The 16,623-nt window shown below is 30.5% G+C and overlaps 2 protein-coding genes across 4 annotated transcripts; one reads left to right on the forward strand and one right to left on the reverse strand.

Moving 5' to 3' along the window:
- The first annotated feature begins 186 nt into the window (after window positions 1-186).
- LOC107911322 (uncharacterized) lies at window positions 187-2,120 on the forward strand. Of its 3 annotated transcripts, none has more exons than XM_041106433.1 (5): window positions 187-568; window positions 763-887; window positions 1,036-1,093; window positions 1,199-1,270; window positions 1,549-1,702. In XM_041106433.1, exons 1-5 carry the CDS (start codon window positions 319-321, stop codon window positions 1,566-1,568), a joined length of 525 nt encoding a protein of 174 aa, XP_040962367.1. In that variant the 5' UTR covers window positions 187-318; the 3' UTR covers window positions 1,569-1,702. The 3 variants fall into 3 exon arrangements, with proteins under 3 accessions (XP_040962367.1, XP_016694672.1, XP_040962366.1); XM_016839183.2 differs by having other exon boundaries at window positions 191-568; window positions 1,559-2,120; XM_041106432.1 differs by lacking the exon at window positions 1,199-1,270 and having other exon boundaries at window positions 191-568; window positions 1,559-2,120.
- Window positions 2,121-3,585: 1,465 nt separating this feature from the next.
- On the reverse strand, window positions 3,586-5,647 carry LOC107911321 (aquaporin PIP2-7). Its single transcript, XM_016839181.2, has 4 exons — window positions 5,029-5,647; window positions 4,631-4,926; window positions 4,063-4,203; window positions 3,586-3,976 (listed from the first exon to the last, which is right to left on the reverse strand). The coding sequence occupies exons 1-4, from the start codon at window positions 5,288-5,290 to the stop codon at window positions 3,857-3,859; spliced, it is 819 nt and encodes a 272-aa protein (XP_016694670.1). The 5' UTR covers window positions 5,291-5,647; the 3' UTR covers window positions 3,586-3,856.
- Between the last annotated feature and the right edge of the window lie 10,976 nt (window positions 5,648-16,623).

Below are 16,623 nucleotides of genomic sequence, written 5' to 3' on the forward strand. Positions count from 1 at the left end.
AACGTACAAGTGACGAGATATGGTCTTTCCCCCTTCTTCAATGACTGCTGAGCATGGTTATTGAAACTTCAAAGACAAAAGACATATGGTATATAAAACGCTGCGTTTTAATATGCAAATGCCACAAGCTAGAAGCTCTAGTCTAGTGTGTAGTCAACAAGATTAACGGCGATGAATACGTGATTGAGAATGGCCCAACGTATAAAATGAGCTCATTTGGTTTCTGGAAATCGTCCTCAACTAACTGCTCCTCTCTCAGTTCCACTGATTCTGATGGCTTTTGCGCATTATTTGGTTACAGTTCCAGGGTGAGCTTGGATGTGCGATTGGGTGCGGTGCGGTGCGTTTAGTTTACTTTTTATCTCACGCTATAGTATCGCTACAATATTTAATCTCAACGCCACCGCTGTTTTTACACTACAAACTCACCCCCAGTTGACAAGAAAAAACCCACTTTTTTCTTCTTATTTTGATCCGTCTCTGCCTTCTTCCATAGCTTTTACATCTTCTCCTCCTCTCTTGTCTATAGCTCGAAATCTCTCTAACTTTCCTACAATCAGACACAAAGGTAATTTCCTTTAATGTTGCTTTAATTTTGATATATATTACAATGTTGGGTTTAGTGTTCTTGAGTTTAGGAGGAAAACAACATGGAACATAATTTGTTGGATGTAATGGAAAATTTAGGCCGACTGTTATTGTTTTGTTATAGGAAGCTCCCGTTTTGATATTTTTGTATGTTTTTGGTCTAATTGTTGACAGCAAAGGCTGTTCCTCAACCTCAAGACTCTGAAGTGAGCTTAGTTGCTGATGCATTTACTCATTTCAAGCATCTGCTTCTGCCAATAACAGGCAGAAATCCGTATCTTTCCGAAGGAACAAGACAGGTTTCCTTCTCAAAACCCCAAATCCTACAACATTAGCTTTAAATCCTTCAATAGGGGAAAGCAATGGTGTTTTTCTAAGGATGCTTTGTCGTGATTTGCATTTTGGGTCCTCGCACAATTCTGTTAAACATCTTAAACTTTTGAGCAGGCAGCTGCAACTACTGCTGCTTTGGCCAAGAACTATGGCGCTGACATTACTGTCGTGGGTATGTATGTGCACATTCCCTCTCTCCATTGCAGCATGTGTGTGTTGTTATGTAACATGCTTCAAAAGGAAGATTTCAAAAACTTTTATGTACGTTGCATTATAGATGAAAAACAGAAAGAGGAGTTGCCAGAACATGGAACTCAACTGTCCAGCATACGCTGGCATCTCTCTCAAGGTATACATACGATAAAAATTCACCATTCATACATATATTTTTTATGTGATCAAACTGGTAATAAACCTGAGGATAGATGTCTAGACTATCTAAAAAAGGTTCCCTTGTGCATTTTCTTGTTCTTGATTTGTACTATATATCTGCCTCGGTAGTTATTTGATTGGTTAGTACAAAATATACGCCAAGCATGAAACTAAGGTGGCGGTTGTTCCCACAATTCAAGTTTTGTTCTTCAAATGTTCCTTTCGGATAAGATGTGCTAACATGTGAAAAAATAGAAAACAACAGGTGGGTTTAAGGAATTCAAGTTGTTGGAACGACTTGGGGAAGGAAGCAAGGCTACTGCGATCATTGCCGAAGTTGCGGACGACCTAAATCTGGATCTAGTGGTGATGAGCATGGAAGCCATCCGCTCCAAGCACGTGGACGCAAATCTACTGGTTGAGTTCATCCCCTGCCCTGTCTTATTTTTACCATTGTAAGATGTAGCAGTCGGAACAGGTGACTGCCCTAGGCTTTTAGTGATCTCCTTTCTAATCTGTTTGTTTGAGGGATGCTAGGTGAATTGTGGCATCTTCTACTAATTGGACTTTGCTCTAGAAATTAGGATCTTAGTTCCCACGGGACGGTTGACGCTTGACATGAAACGCATCTACTTAAACTAAAGTAGTAGCAGAGTGAGTGATATCCATAACTTATGGGAGCTTCCCTGTCTTAATTTCCGTCCAAATCCATTGTATTCCTTTACGAATAGTTGCTATTTTCACACTTTGTCATCATATAGCAGTGATTTTATGCATATTAGCGGTGTCTCTATTCATTCTCATCATTGTTCCACCATTACTTTCCATGCTACTTCTGCTTATCCTTGCTTTTCAATTTTACTCTCCAACTTACACTTAAATTTTCAACCCCATTTATATTTATTTAAATTAAATTTTAAATTATTTTCTTCTATATCAATTTTTTCAAACTAAATCTTTGTTTCGATCGGCGACCCCGACCTTTGAGCTGATTGTTGGTCGCGGTTTACTCAACATGTTTTTTCATAGTTTTATTTTGTATTTAATTTCAATCCACATCATTGTGGTTTTGTCCACACTTTCCTGATTTTATTTTGTTCACATTTTTCGTGGTTTTTGTTTTGTCCACTCTGGTTTCTTTGAAAGCAAAGGTGTTTTGATTTTACTTTTAATTTTTAGTCATGTTCTATTTTATATGTGAGAATTGCCAATATAAAGGTGCCGCCAAATTTATTAGGAACCGTTCTTAAAGGATTTTATTGTGATAGATCTTAGTGATGGTGATAGATTCGAGATGATGAAGAGGATAGGCCATCTGAGACTTGGCCTTTTGTGCATTACTAATGCGGTGGGTTTCTCGTGACTTTTGACGGTTGTTTCTTGGTTGATCGGTGTTCAACGTCAAGTTAATTTGATGATGGCGAGACTAAAATGCAAATTTAAGCGATTTGATCAAGTTGATGCATCTATGGTGTTTTCACAGTTATTCTAGTGTTGGAATTACTATCAATTTGTCATTATCTTATTTTGATATTATTTTACAGACATGACATTGTACATTAGTTTGTCGTAATTTATTTATCGTTTGTAGTATATGTCATGTTTTTATATCATTATTGTTCATATTTTCTATTAATAATAGTGTTTTCTTAAAAAAAATTATTGGTTACTTAAAAAGTATGTACATTTTATATTTTATAAATCATAATACTAACCATAGTAATTTTTTTATATTTTATTAATTTGTTGAATTTTTATTAATGTTAAAATAATATCACATCATATTAATTATAAACAAAGATAGGTCGAATTAGGTTTTTTTTTTAATTTGAGTGAATTATTCCATCAATTATAATTTTTTTATTAATTTATAAAAGTTATCTTCATACGTGATTTTAAATCTATAATATGATTTATTCTTCTAATTAAAATTTATAAACAATTTTTATTAATTACTTAAAAAGTATTTAAAATCCATATTTTATATATTATAGTATTAACAAATTTGAATATTATTTAAATTAATTTATTTTTTAATAATACTTTTTTGACAACACTTTAAATTTTAAATCACATTTTGTCTATAGAAATTTTGAAAAGCAACATTAAACTAACCCTAAATAACTAGAGTTTTACATTACTTTGTTATATCCTACTAATGTTATTTTTTGCCATATTTGAGTTAATAATTTGAATTATTGAAAGTTTTCATTTTATCATATCAAAAATTACTATAAATAATAAATAGTATTACCTACTTAAATTTTGGGCCTAATCGTGCAAGAAAAAGAGTTCCTCGAAATTCAACTGGCAGTCCTTTTCTTTTTGCAAATATGGGTAATAAATAATTTAGATCATACCATATCCATCTGGATGCATTAGTATAATTATATAAGCCTGGGGCTGGCAGTCATATTTCAAAACGTACACACATTATTTCACCCAATCCACTTATTAAGTACAACTTAAGACATTTACATGTCACAACACACATGCAACAAGTGAGTGAGAAAACACACACACAGCAATCAGCAAATAAAGCAGGCAGCCACAGCCGACGCCTTTAACTTGTAGAGTTGCTGCGGAAGGATTTTAAAGCTTTCATAGCCTCAGCTCTCAGTACGTATTGATGATACGCCGCTGCCATCACCGCTCCAATGAAAGGGCCAATCCAAAATATCCACTATTTTCAGCAGATTAAAAGTCAATAATAGTCAATCCACAATTAAATATGGTAATAAATGAAATTAATAATACATATATATACACCTGATCATCCCACACTTGTCCATTGTTGTAGATGACAGCAGCACCGAGACTCCTAGCCGGGTTAATGCCAGTGCCGGTGATGGGAATGGTGGCCAGGTGCACCACAAACACAGCAAATCCTATTGGCAAGGGCGCCAACACCTAAACCACACCGCATCACAATAAACCCGAAAAGTTATACTTTAATTCATATTAAATTGGTTTAATGATAAATTTACACTAAATACTGAATCATTCATTTTTAAATTATTTTTAGATAATTATATTTATTTATTTTAAATTAAAAATTATTTTTTATTTTTATGTAATTATCTTATTTAATTATTTAAATAATAAATTATATCTCTTTAAAAATATTATATATATAAAATTTTACATCATCATTAACTTTTTTTTAACGATATTTTCATTAAATTTATTAAAAAATAATTTAAAATAAAGTATAAAAATTGATGACTAAAAGAACTCAAAAATATAATTAGGAGCATTTTTATAAAATATGTAAATAATTATTGCTATTAAATTTAAGAGTGATCTTTGCATGTCTGGTAGCTACTATGATACTTACGGGGACATGGGAATCGCGTGCATTTCTTTTGGGATCAGTGGCAGAGAAAACGGTGTAGACGAGGACGAAGGTGCCGATGATCTCAGCTCCCAAAGCGGCGCCTTTCGAGTTCCCAGCAACCACGACGTTTGTACCACCTCCTAGTGTATTATAGTAGTGCTTCATGACGGACTTTGCTAAGCCTGCGCCAAAAATAGCTCCCAAACACTGCGCCACCATGTAGGCCACCGCTCGAACCAATGAAACCTTCCGAGCCACGAACAACCCCAACGTTACCGCCGGATTAATATGACCACCTGTTTTAACAATGATGGCAAGGTCATAACTCATAAGCATAGTTCACATATTCATCTACTTCATAGGCTAACTTAGCTGATTCGCTAAGTACATAGGGTTACCAGAGATTCCCGCAGTGCAGTAGACGAGAACGAAGATCATGCCGCCGACAGCCCAAGCAATACCAAGGGGACCAACACCCTGACAAGCAGGTTGCCTTTGGTGACCGATAACAGTGGCAACTAACACGAAAAGAAATAAAAGAGTAGCAACGAACTCGGCAAGGACAGCTCTGTGAAAAGACCAGCTCTTAAGTTCTTCCATGTCCAACAAGGGAGCTGGTGGCGGGTCTACGTAATCCTTCTTCCCCTGTACCTCATCCATGGGGTGAACGAACTCAGGTTGTAGACTACTTTCCTTTTTTTGCTCAAACAAATGCAATTATGGGTAGGAGCAGAGGCAGTGGTACTTTCTATGAGAATAAATATGCTTCAAGTAAATGCATTGCATACAAATTACAGCTCGCGCATAGTTCCAATTAATTTCCCATTGTTATAGTTACTAGATATGCCGCAGGCAAATGTGAAAGCAAATATTTGTTTTCATTGCTATGGCTGTTCGCTAAAATCTAATTCTAGTTTTGTGTTGAATTTACATTACTAATGATTAAAATAACCTTAACCTGCAGGTTTAGTATAAATATTTGTGTTGAATTTTTGTCATGGAACTCTACTTCGGTATAATCAAAACCACCTTTTCTTCTTGATTGATTTTTTTTTTGTTTATATTAAAAAATTGAAGGTTAAAAATATATTTTATTTTTAAAGATTCAAACTCTCTATTTTTTTCATTTAAAAATTTAATTTCAATTGTTATTGCTATTAAAATTTTTCTATTAAATTAATTATGAAGGTTAAAATACGATCTAAGTCCCTATAGAATTCACACATTTGAAATTTAGTCTCCTTATTTCATTTTTCAAGAATTTAGTTCCTTTACTCTTCAAAATTAAGAATTTAGGTTTAATTATTACCATCATTAAATTCTTCAGTTAAATGTAATGGTGTGACATTTTAAAATTAAACAAAACTCACTTAGTAATAATGTAATAAAAAATTACGTTGAAAATGCTTATGTGATATTTTTTCCTTAAAAACACGCATTCAAATTCGTCATAATAGAATTTTTTGTTGTTGGAATAGTGTTCTTAAAAAATGGCTACAGCATTGTAATTGAAATACTTGACAATATGAACTATTTAGACTAATTAATGACATTATAAAAGTAGAAAGATCAAATTATGTAAAAGAAATAAAGTATAGGAATTTAATCCAAATGTTACCATATTATAACCGCCAAATTGACTCTTTCAAAAAATAAGGAACTTCATAATATTTTAATAAAAAATTTAATAATATTAACCATTTGAACTAACTAATAACATTATAAAAATATAGGATCGGATTGCGTTAGAAATTAAATATAAAACTTAAATTTTAAATTTAAATATAATAAAAGGAGTAAAGCTAAAATTAAATCAACTTTTGTAAAAAAAAAAAAAAAAGGTGAGTGGGTGGGTACTGGGTATCCTCATTTCAATAGGAGGAAGGTCCAAGGTAGTCAAACGACTTTCTTTTTATATATAGGTACTAATATAATTCTCATGGTAGTCAGTATTGCAGAGCGGACGTACCATCTTTTAGATTTATCACTATTTTTATAAAATATTTGATGTATGCATATAAAAAATATTTATAAATATTAAATAATAAAATTAAGTAAATTTAAATATAAAATATACATAAAAATAAAATTTTAGTTGAAGTAGTAAAAAACTTTTTAAAAATTTTGGTGGCATGAGTTCAAACCTCATTTTATGTAAATTTTAAGATACAAAAAAAATACTCATCAATTATATAAAATTTTATTTTATCAGCTTCACAAATACAGTCCACCATTAAATAAACTTAAAATAAACAAAACCTCGTGTGTTGGCCTGATGACCAATGTGTTCACCGTCCTAGGTATGGCCTGGATTTGAGTCATGCTAGTCGCATTATTATTGGGGCTTTGCCCTCCTCTCTTGTAACTCACCAAAGAAAAATTAAACAAGCAAAACAAATTATTCCATAAATTAAACAATAAAATTACTCCATATAACAATTCATAATTAAATTAAAAAAATAAAGTTAAAATTAATTTTTTGATACCGGTTGGTTCACCATATTTCAGTCAGTACGAGCGAAATTAACCAATACGCGTCAATACAACTTATACCAACCGAAATTTGCATCAAAACGAAACCTAAAATTTGTTGTTTCAGTTTACTATTGGAACAAAGCATTCCAGTCAGTATGGATGGTACTGAAACAGTATCGACTACCATGATAATTCCCCCCATCATTGCTTGGGAAAATCTCTTTGTATTTTTTTCCTTAAATTTTTAGGTTAAAATATGTCATAAATTCCTATACTCTTAATAAATTTAAAATTTAAGCCATATATTTTTATTTTTAGATATTTAGTCCATCTACTTTTTAGATTTCAAATTTTAGATAGTGTTTGGTGTTTTCCCATATTATGATTCCAAGGATAATTCTAATGGAATGTGATTCCTTGAAATCTTACTTTACAACGCGTGGTATGCATTGGAAGGCATTAATTAAAATATCAAGAAAGTTACATTATCTCGTTTGGTTAACTAAGTACTTTCCTAGGCACGTAATGATAATTTACGAATTTACCCTTCCTAAATAAAATATGATATTCATGTATTAATTATTATTTTTAATTTATAATTTTTATCAGTACCAAAAAGAATTATAGTTTTAATTGAAAACAAAATCATTTCAAATTTGTCTTACATTTATTTTTTTAAAAATATAAATAAGGGAAATTATTTGGTATGTGGAGTTTTTAGACTCCGCAAACAGAATCAAGTAGTTGACAAGTAACTTATAAGAGTATAGTAAAATATTTAAAAAATATATTTTAAAAAAAGAGATATTTGTCAATTTTTCAAAGCTACTAGTGAAATAAATACAATAAACTGTTAGACAAGTGTACAAAATACTAACCTATATAATAATGCATATATAAAATCATTGATATATAAAACTTATTTTGAAATAAATTAAAAAAACTTGCGAAGAATTTATTGGTGTAATAGAAAAAATAAAGTAGTAGGAAGAAGAAATGGGGCAATAGTTGTAGCTTCTAGTTTTTACATTAATTAATAGACTAATACCCCAAACCAATATGAAATGGGATTAATTTCGTCTTAATACTTTTTGAATTTTCCAATCTACATGAGGAAATAAATTTCTCATATTTTATTATAGGAATCACATTGCCATGTTTATAAGAAAGTAACTCCCAAAGGAAAGCCAGATTCCAAAGAAATTAAATAAAATTTGGCATACCATACGTTGGAATCACTTTTCAATAGATTAAATTTCCAAGAAAGTTAGTAAGTTACTACTTTTCATCATACCAAACACTTAAGTCAAATTCTTAAGACTATTAAAATTATTTTGTTAAATTCAAATTCATTACTACGTCATTTCTTATAGTTACATTACTATCAATTAAATATTTTTTTTATTTTTAAAAATGTCACATCAATAAATTTAATAAAAAAATTAACAACGTTAACAAGAATTTGAGTTTTGAAATCTGAGAAGTTAAGGTAATGATGGCAATGGAGCGGATATTGCTAATTCCACTACTGCTTCACAATTGCCCCACTCCACTAAGGATGTATAATTTTGAAAATCACCACTACAACGATAGTTTTCAATGGTATCGAAAAAATGTAATTTCGGAGCCCCGTTTCTATAAATAAAATCTGTAAATATTAAATAGAGATATTTACGGAGTTAGTGTATAGATGAGTTGAAATTCGATTAAGTAATTTAGTTGAATTTGTGGTTAATTAACGTTGATGGGAAGATGAGAAGGAAGTCTTTGCAACCAGGCTCAGGGATAGACGATGGGTCACTTGGCCGTTTTAAATGCCTCGAGAGGAAGGAAAGTGACTTATCAGATGGCTGGATTTGATTTTTTTTTTTTTTTGGTTTTCATTTTTCTTTTTTTAGGTGTTACTATTGTTGTTTTAAGTTCCAAAAACAGTTATTTTTTGGGGAGCTACTTTATTATTTTTTAATATAATCCAACCTGTTTAACTTTTTTGAAAAAATACTAGTAATTATGAAATAAAAAATTAACAAAAAATTTCAATGGCGGTAATAATTAGACTTGTATTTTTTAATTTGAATAGTAGAGTGATTAAATTTTTTAAAATAAAAAGTATGGAGTAAATTTCAAATGTGAAAAAAGTACAGGGATTAGAACATTTTTTTGTTAAATTAAACTCCAAGTCCATGTACTTTTTGAAATTTACTCCCCTTTTATTTTTAAGAATTTAATCCTTTTATTTTTTAATATTTCAAATTTCAAGTCTAATTGTTAAAGTTAAATAATATTAACAATTATATTTGTATTTTTAAATCCAAAAAACAAAGAGATTAGATTTCTTAAAATAAAAAAAAATTAAATTTTAAATATATAAAAATTGAAAAGTATTGAAATTTAAAACATATTTTAACCTATTTCTTTTCAAAGCAAGTTGTAAAATATTTATGCTTAAGAAATTAGGGCCTTTTTTGTTCAACGGGCTACGCTTTTAAGCACATATCGAAACTTGAAGCCTCCACATTGAGGTATTCATCAAATATACGTTTAAAATTTTGCTTAAGTTCTCCAAGCCCATTTTAGATTTTATGTTTTTTTAAAAAAAAAATATTTATGTTATTTTTAATGTATTATTTTTACAATTTCAAGGCTTAATATATCAAAAAGTCCTTGTAAAATAGTGCAATAATCAATTGAACCCTAAGTTGAAAACATCACTCAATTGAACTTTTAATTGAATATAACCAATTTCCTTGTAAGCCCTTATGTCAATTAACTTTGCCAAATGGCACGATAGGGTTATGCCATATGGCAAAATATGGTAATTTCCCTTAAAATTGTTTAAAATTTTTAAAAAATTATAAAAATTCAAAAATTATAATAAAACCTAGAATTTTGAAATTTTAAAAAAAGTTATAAAATTATAAGAGAATTTGCAAGAATTTTAAAAATTGAAAAGAATTGCACTTAATTTTTTTTGTAATTTTTAAAAATTATAAAAAATGCAAAAATATGAAAAATTATATAAAAATTATAAAAATATAACAATTTTTTTTTATGGATTCATCTTTGATATTGATAAACTTGTTGATATAATCATTATAACCATCGATGTCGCATGGGAACATGGTGCCATCTAGACCTGGCATGGGTTGGGCCGATGCTAAGTGTCTAGACCCATTTTCTATGCCTAAGCTTGACTCGGCCCAAAAAATGGACAAAAATTTTGCCCAAATCCGACCTAGATAAAAAAATTATAAACTCAAGCCCGACCTAACCTATCCGTATTAGTTTTTTAAGATTTTTATATAAAAACAAATTTAAAAAATATAATACATCAAATACACTAAAAATATTAAAATAAATATTTCCCAACACATTGTAAATGTATTAAAAAAGTTTTTATACTTAAATAATACTAAAATAGTTGCAACTTAGCAAGCAAATGCCTCTAAAATAGTAGCAAAATTAATAATAAAACAAAAGTTATACAATATCCAAACAACAACAACAAAATAGTAGCAATATACTAGCAGAATGACAACAAATCAGTAGCAAAATGGTAGGGAAACAACAACGAAACAACATTAAAAGCAACAACAATTAAGATTAGGAGGTTGGGTGCTTTTTTTTTTTTAGTTTTAACTTTTGGGTAATATATTTAGTTATAATTGGGTTAGTGATTTAATATATATAATTAATATAATTACTTTTACAATATAATACATTCGGGCAAGGTAGGGTCAAGCCTGGGCCAAAAAATATTGTTCGAGTCCCGACCCATTTAGAAAACAGACCTTAAATTTTTTTTAAGCTGTTGAGTATGCCTCAAGTTTCAGTCAAAATTGAGAGATAATCTCCTAGTTAAACTCTGTTTATTTGTTTCAGTCGAACTCTAATTAGTCTAGATTATTTTATTATTTGACCTACAAATTTAGCCTATAAATAGACTCTTTTACAACCTTAGAAAATACACCCATTAAAATATTAGAACTCATAAAACTTTTGGAGAATTTTGTATTTACGTTTTGAGGGTTCTTTGTTTTCAGGTTTTGGGGTTTAGTTTTTATCTCCATCTTTTGTATTCTTCGTTCTTTTGTCATTATAGTAAAACTACTTTGCCCATGATTTTTTATCCTCTTTGGAGGGGTTTTCCACATTAAATTTATGTGTTCAGTCTCTCAATTTCTTCTGCTTTTTTTTACTTGTTCGTTACTTAATCGGGTTGATCCCGAACAAGTGGTATCAAGAGCTAGGTTAATTTTCGTAGATCAGCTCGTTTAAATATGATAGCAACAATGTTTGACATTGAAAAGTTCGATGGTGTCACAAATTTCAATCTGTGGCAAGTTTAGATGATGACAATTCTAGTTCAGACCAGTCTGAAAAAGTTCGTTACTAGGAAAGAACCTGTAACACCCCTAACCCTTATTCGTCGCTGGAACAGGGTTACGGAACATTACCGAACTTTCCAGATCAAATACGAACATTTCATATCATTTAACATTTCATATCATTTCCAGATCAAATCACTCATATTGTCCCTTGTATGAGCCATCGAGGCCCAAAAATACACATTAGAAACAAATCGAGACTAAACCGGAAACTCAGAGAATTTTTCACAAAATTTCAAAATTTTTCCTATGTGCAGGGGACACACGCCCGTGTGGACGAAAATAGGCCATTTCAAGGCCACATTTCTCACCCATTTTAATATCAACCTAAACACAGCATTTTAACACATCAATATATCCCAACAAACAATCAAAACAAGTCAAAATCATGTTTTAAACATAACATAACATTATTTATATATGCCCAAATACCTATACTTACCTATTTAGTCCATCTAACTAGTCTACTAAAGTTAACCACAAATTGAATACAATAAACCTATATCATTCACATCAACATCACTAATATGTCTCATTTTCAACCCAACATATATATATGTAAGTAATATTATAATTATTAACATTTACACAAGAAAAAATTTAATTAAATCCACACAAACCCTATACATGCCATATAAACCATATTGAACATTTCAAAAACTACCGGAATAAGCTGGATAGTGTGACTTGATATGCTGATCCAATCTTCCAACCTTTTGAAAATCTACAAAGACATTAAACAACTCGAGTAAGCTTAATGAAGCTTAGTAAGTTCGATAGGTTAAACATAAATCATACCGAACCTACAATAACACATCAATTAAATAAATTCATTCAATGTAAACTTACTGTTTCAAGTGATGAATACACTTATTTCAGATCAATATCAATAACAAACAATATGACTTTCAATTTTCAATTACATAATCACTTACCAAATCTTCCCAAATCGGAGAACGGCTTACAGATAAGAGTACATTGTTTTTAGAAGCCCGAAAGCTGAACAAAAGCTCATGAGAGCTAAACAAAAACCCATAAGGGTTGAACGGAAGCTCGTAAGAGGTGAGCAGAAACCCATAAGGGTTAAACAGAAGCTTAAAAGAGCTGAACGGAAACTAATATGAGTTAAACAGAAACTCGTGAGAGCTAAACGGAAACTAAGCACGAAATTTAGCAACAAATGCTGAACCTCGGTTTGCTTGGATAATTTTCCACATTATCCTCCAATGCCACCAATTCACCGAGTGCCGAATGTACTCAAATCCTGCGTTCCAATCGTTTTGAACATTTAATTTAAATTCATAACTTTAACAAAATTTCACTTTCAACAATAGATATGAATAAATACTTAATACCATTCATCAATTCAATATATATATTTATATATTAAAATTTAACCATACGAACTTACCTAGATTGAATTGTAATATTTGTAGAAGTTCAAGGACTATTCCACTAATTTTCCTTTTTCACGGGTATCTACGAGTTCTTGTTCTAAAATATAAAATGACTCATACATTAACATATATTTCAGTTCCAATTCATTTCGTAATTAATACCCTTCCATTTTTTAAATTTACACAATTACCCCAAAATTTTACAACTTTTGCAATTTAATCCCTTAACAAGTTAATCTATCAAATGAACTAGTTTTTCTAAATTAATAATTTATTTAAATATTATAGGCTATCATACAACCCTTGATAAAATAGAAATTTAATACCTAACCCTAATACTTTAACTTTTCACACTTTAGTCCTAAAATCAACATTTTACAAAATCACTTTATACAATCATCATATAACATAATTAAAGCTCTAAATCCATGTTTATTCATTTAAAACATCCTATATTCATCAATGGTAACTTCCAAAATTTTCAATAAAATAAAAAACTAAAGCAAGACTTAGTTGGACATAATTGTAAAAGTCTCAAAAACATAAAAATTATAAGAAAAGGGAAATAATTAAACTCACTTGAAGTAAAAATATAAAAATTAGCTTAAGGATCTCTCCTATGGCCTTTTTTGGCTGAGAATTGAAGAAGAATTTGTCTAGAAACCTTTAAAATTTCAATTTGTAGTTTTAATTTTGCTTTATTTACTATTTTACCATTAAATGACTATTTTTATTATTATTTTCACTACTTATGCAGCCTCAGCCATTTAATTTTGGCTTATTTGCTCTTTAGGTCCTCCTTATTTACCATTTCAGCCATTTAACCACTATTTCTTTTAATTAGTAACTTTTGCACCCTTTTCAATTTAGTCTTTTTTAATTAATTAACTATAAAAAAGTTAAAATTTTCTAACGAAACTTTAATACTACCTTAATGACACTCTATAAATATTTATAAAAATATTTATGGCTTGATTTACAGAATCGAGGTCTCGATACCTCATTTTCTAAACCACTTGACCTAATAAATACTTATAAAACACAAATTACTAATTCAAAAATCTTTCTAAAACCACGTTTGATTCGTAAATAATAAATATTAAAATTTACGAGTTTACTCGTCAGATTTTGTGGTCTCGAACCACTATTTCTGACACCGCTAAGAATCAGGCTGTTATAGAGCCTAAGAATCTAGACCAAATAAGATGGGAAGAGATTGATGAAAAGGCCATGTCTATAATCCAGTTGTGCCTCACAAATAGGGTATTGCAGGAGGTATTGATGGAGAAAACATTATCTGTCTTGTGGAAAAAAGTTAGAAACTCTTTATACGACTAATTCTATGGCTAACTGTTTAGTGTTGAAACAACGTTTATTTACGTTTCGCATTAATGAATGTAAGCTTCTTAAAGATCACATTAGTTAATTTATTACTCTTTTGAATGATTTAAAGGATGTTGAGGTTAAGATTGACGATGAAGATAAGATTATGCTATTATTGTGCTCTTTACCCTCTCTATACAAGTCTTTCAGGGAGACCTTGATTTATGAAAAAGACAAACTCTTGTTCGAGGATGTGAAGAGTCATTTGTTGAGTAAAGATAAACTCGACAATGAGTTTGGTTTGGATAGCAAGTCAGATAGGCAAGCTTCTATTTTGGTAGCATCAAAGAAGTGAGATAAAATGTGTCACTATTGTAAAAAGTTAGGTCACGTCAAAGCAGATTATTATAAACTACGAAATAAAAGGGCTGCTGAGAGTAATGATGAAGATGTAGCTAGTGCTAATTTAGCTGACAAAAGCGGTGATAATTTCTTGTTAGTGTCAACGAACGATAGCTCTGAGTTTACGTCCGAGTGGATCTTAAATTCAGGATATTCTTTCCGCATGTGTCCCAATAGAAAATGGTTTTCCACATACAGTTCGATTGAAGGTGGAGTTGTGAGCAAGGGAAACGATTCATCTAGTAAGATAATCGATATTGGTACTGTTAAAATTAAGATGCACGATGGGACGATTAGGAAACTCTTAGATGTCAGGTATGTACCTGATTTATGAAAGAATCTCATCTCATTGAGTATTGTACACTCGAAAGGTTACAGAATCAACTTAAGGTGTCTCGTGGGGCTCTCGTTTTGTTAAAAGGTAAAAAGTTTGACAATATTTATATTCTAAAAGGTTCTATAATGATCGGTGAAACTGGACGTCCCTCATCCATTACGGAGTCGAAGGCAACTTGGTCATAAGAGGGAAAATGTATGACCGTTTCGTTGAAGAGAGGTTCTTTTTTGGATACATGTTTTGAAAAGTTAAAGCTTTATGTTCATGAAAATTAGACTCAGGTTAGTTTTGATTTGGCAGTGCACAAGTCGAAGGCTAGAAGTCTTCCAACTTCTAAGTATAGATTCGGCTTAGTTAACTCCCTGCATAGTTCAAGATAGGTTCGTGGCGGGCTTTGGCAATGATGACATTGTGGAAATACGAGTCAAGGTGGAGATTTGTTGAGTATGACTTATATTTCAGTCAAATTTGAGAGATAATTTCTGAGGTAAACTCTGTTTATTTGTTTTAGTTGAACTCTGATTAGTCTAGATTATTTTATTATTATTTGACCTACGAATTTAGCCTATAAATAGGCTCTTTTACAACCTTAGAAAATACACCCATTAAAATATTAGAACTCATAACACTTTTGGAGAATTTTGTGTTTACGTTTTGAGGGTTTTTTATTTTCGGGTTTTGGGGTTTAGTTTTTATCTCCACCTTTTGTACTCTTCGTTTTTTTGCCATTATAGTAAAACTAACTTTGCCCGTGATTTTTTATCCTCTTTGGAGGGGTTTTTCCACATTAAATTTGTGTATTCAATTTCTTAATTTCTTCTGCTATTTTTTACTTATTCGTTGCTTAATCGGGTTGATCCCGAACACAAGCCTATTTTTCAAGCTTATATTTTTGCCCAAACCCTCCCACTTTTCGAATGGGCCTTTGGGCCTGGGCGGGTGGCCCAACTCATGATCAAATCTAGAGCTATCACTTGGAAACCTGAACCTCTTCCTTTCGACCTTAACCCAATTCTGGTCATTTTTCTCGACAATCAACTCTTTATTTGGCATGTTAGCAAACCATGCAAACTTGTTTTCATAATTTTATATAATTTTTTTGCAATTTTTATAATAATTTTAATAGTTTTTATATTTTTAATATTTTTTGCAATTTTATATTATTTTTAATATATTTAATGTTTTTTTATAACTTGTCATTTTTATATATTTTTACTTTTTGTGGCTTTTGAAAGTTTAAGTATTTTAAATATTTTTTATTATTTTTAATAAATTTTTATATATTTTCAAAAAAATTTATAACTTTAAAAAATTTTAAAATTTTAAAAAATTAACAAAATTTAAAGGAAATTACCAAATTTTGCCACGTAGCACAATCTTAGCATGTCATATGGTGAAGTTAATGAATATTGCGAGCTTACACAAATATTAGATTTTTGAGGACTTAAGCTTATATTCGATTGAAGGTCCAATTGAATGGAGTTTTCAATTGAAAGCTTAATTGATTATTAAACGAAATCTTTTCATATCACGAAATCAAATTTGAGATTTTAAAAAGTAGAGAGGAGATTAATGGATTGAAAAGGACGTTAATAGAAAGCTAATGTAGTGGTACTTTCCTAGTAAAAGTAGTTGAGATGAGTAAGTAGAGCAAAGTCCCTGGATGTGGAA

This window comes from Gossypium hirsutum, chromosome D11, assembly GCF_007990345.1.
Source record: "Gossypium hirsutum isolate 1008001.06 chromosome D11, Gossypium_hirsutum_v2.1, whole genome shotgun sequence".
In the NCBI taxonomy this organism is placed as follows: Eukaryota; Viridiplantae; Streptophyta; class Magnoliopsida; order Malvales; family Malvaceae; genus Gossypium; species Gossypium hirsutum.

Bases quoted from the DNA above. Each gene is read 5' to 3' on its own strand.
- LOC107911322 (XM_016839183.2), top strand. From the start codon at position 319: ATGTGCGATTGGGTGCGGTGCGGTGCGTTTAGTTTACTTTTTATCTCA. The intron at 569-762 runs GTAATTTCCTTT...AATTGTTGACAG, and splicing joins TCCTACAATCAGACACAAAG to CAAAGGCTGTTCCTCAACCT. The intron at 888-1,035 runs GTTTCCTTCTCA...ACTTTTGAGCAG, and splicing joins TTTCCGAAGGAACAAGACAG to GCAGCTGCAACTACTGCTGC.
- LOC107911321 (XM_016839181.2), bottom strand. From the start codon at position 5,290: ATGGATGAGGTACAGGGGAAGAAGGATTACGTAGACCCGCCACCAGCT. The intron at 4,927-5,028 runs GTAACCCTATGT...TTGTTAAAACAG, and splicing joins CTGCACTGCGGGAATCTCTG to GTGGTCATATTAATCCGGCG. The intron at 4,204-4,630 runs GTAAGTATCATA...GGTGTGGTTTAG, and splicing joins CACGCGATTCCCATGTCCCC to GTGTTGGCGCCCTTGCCAAT.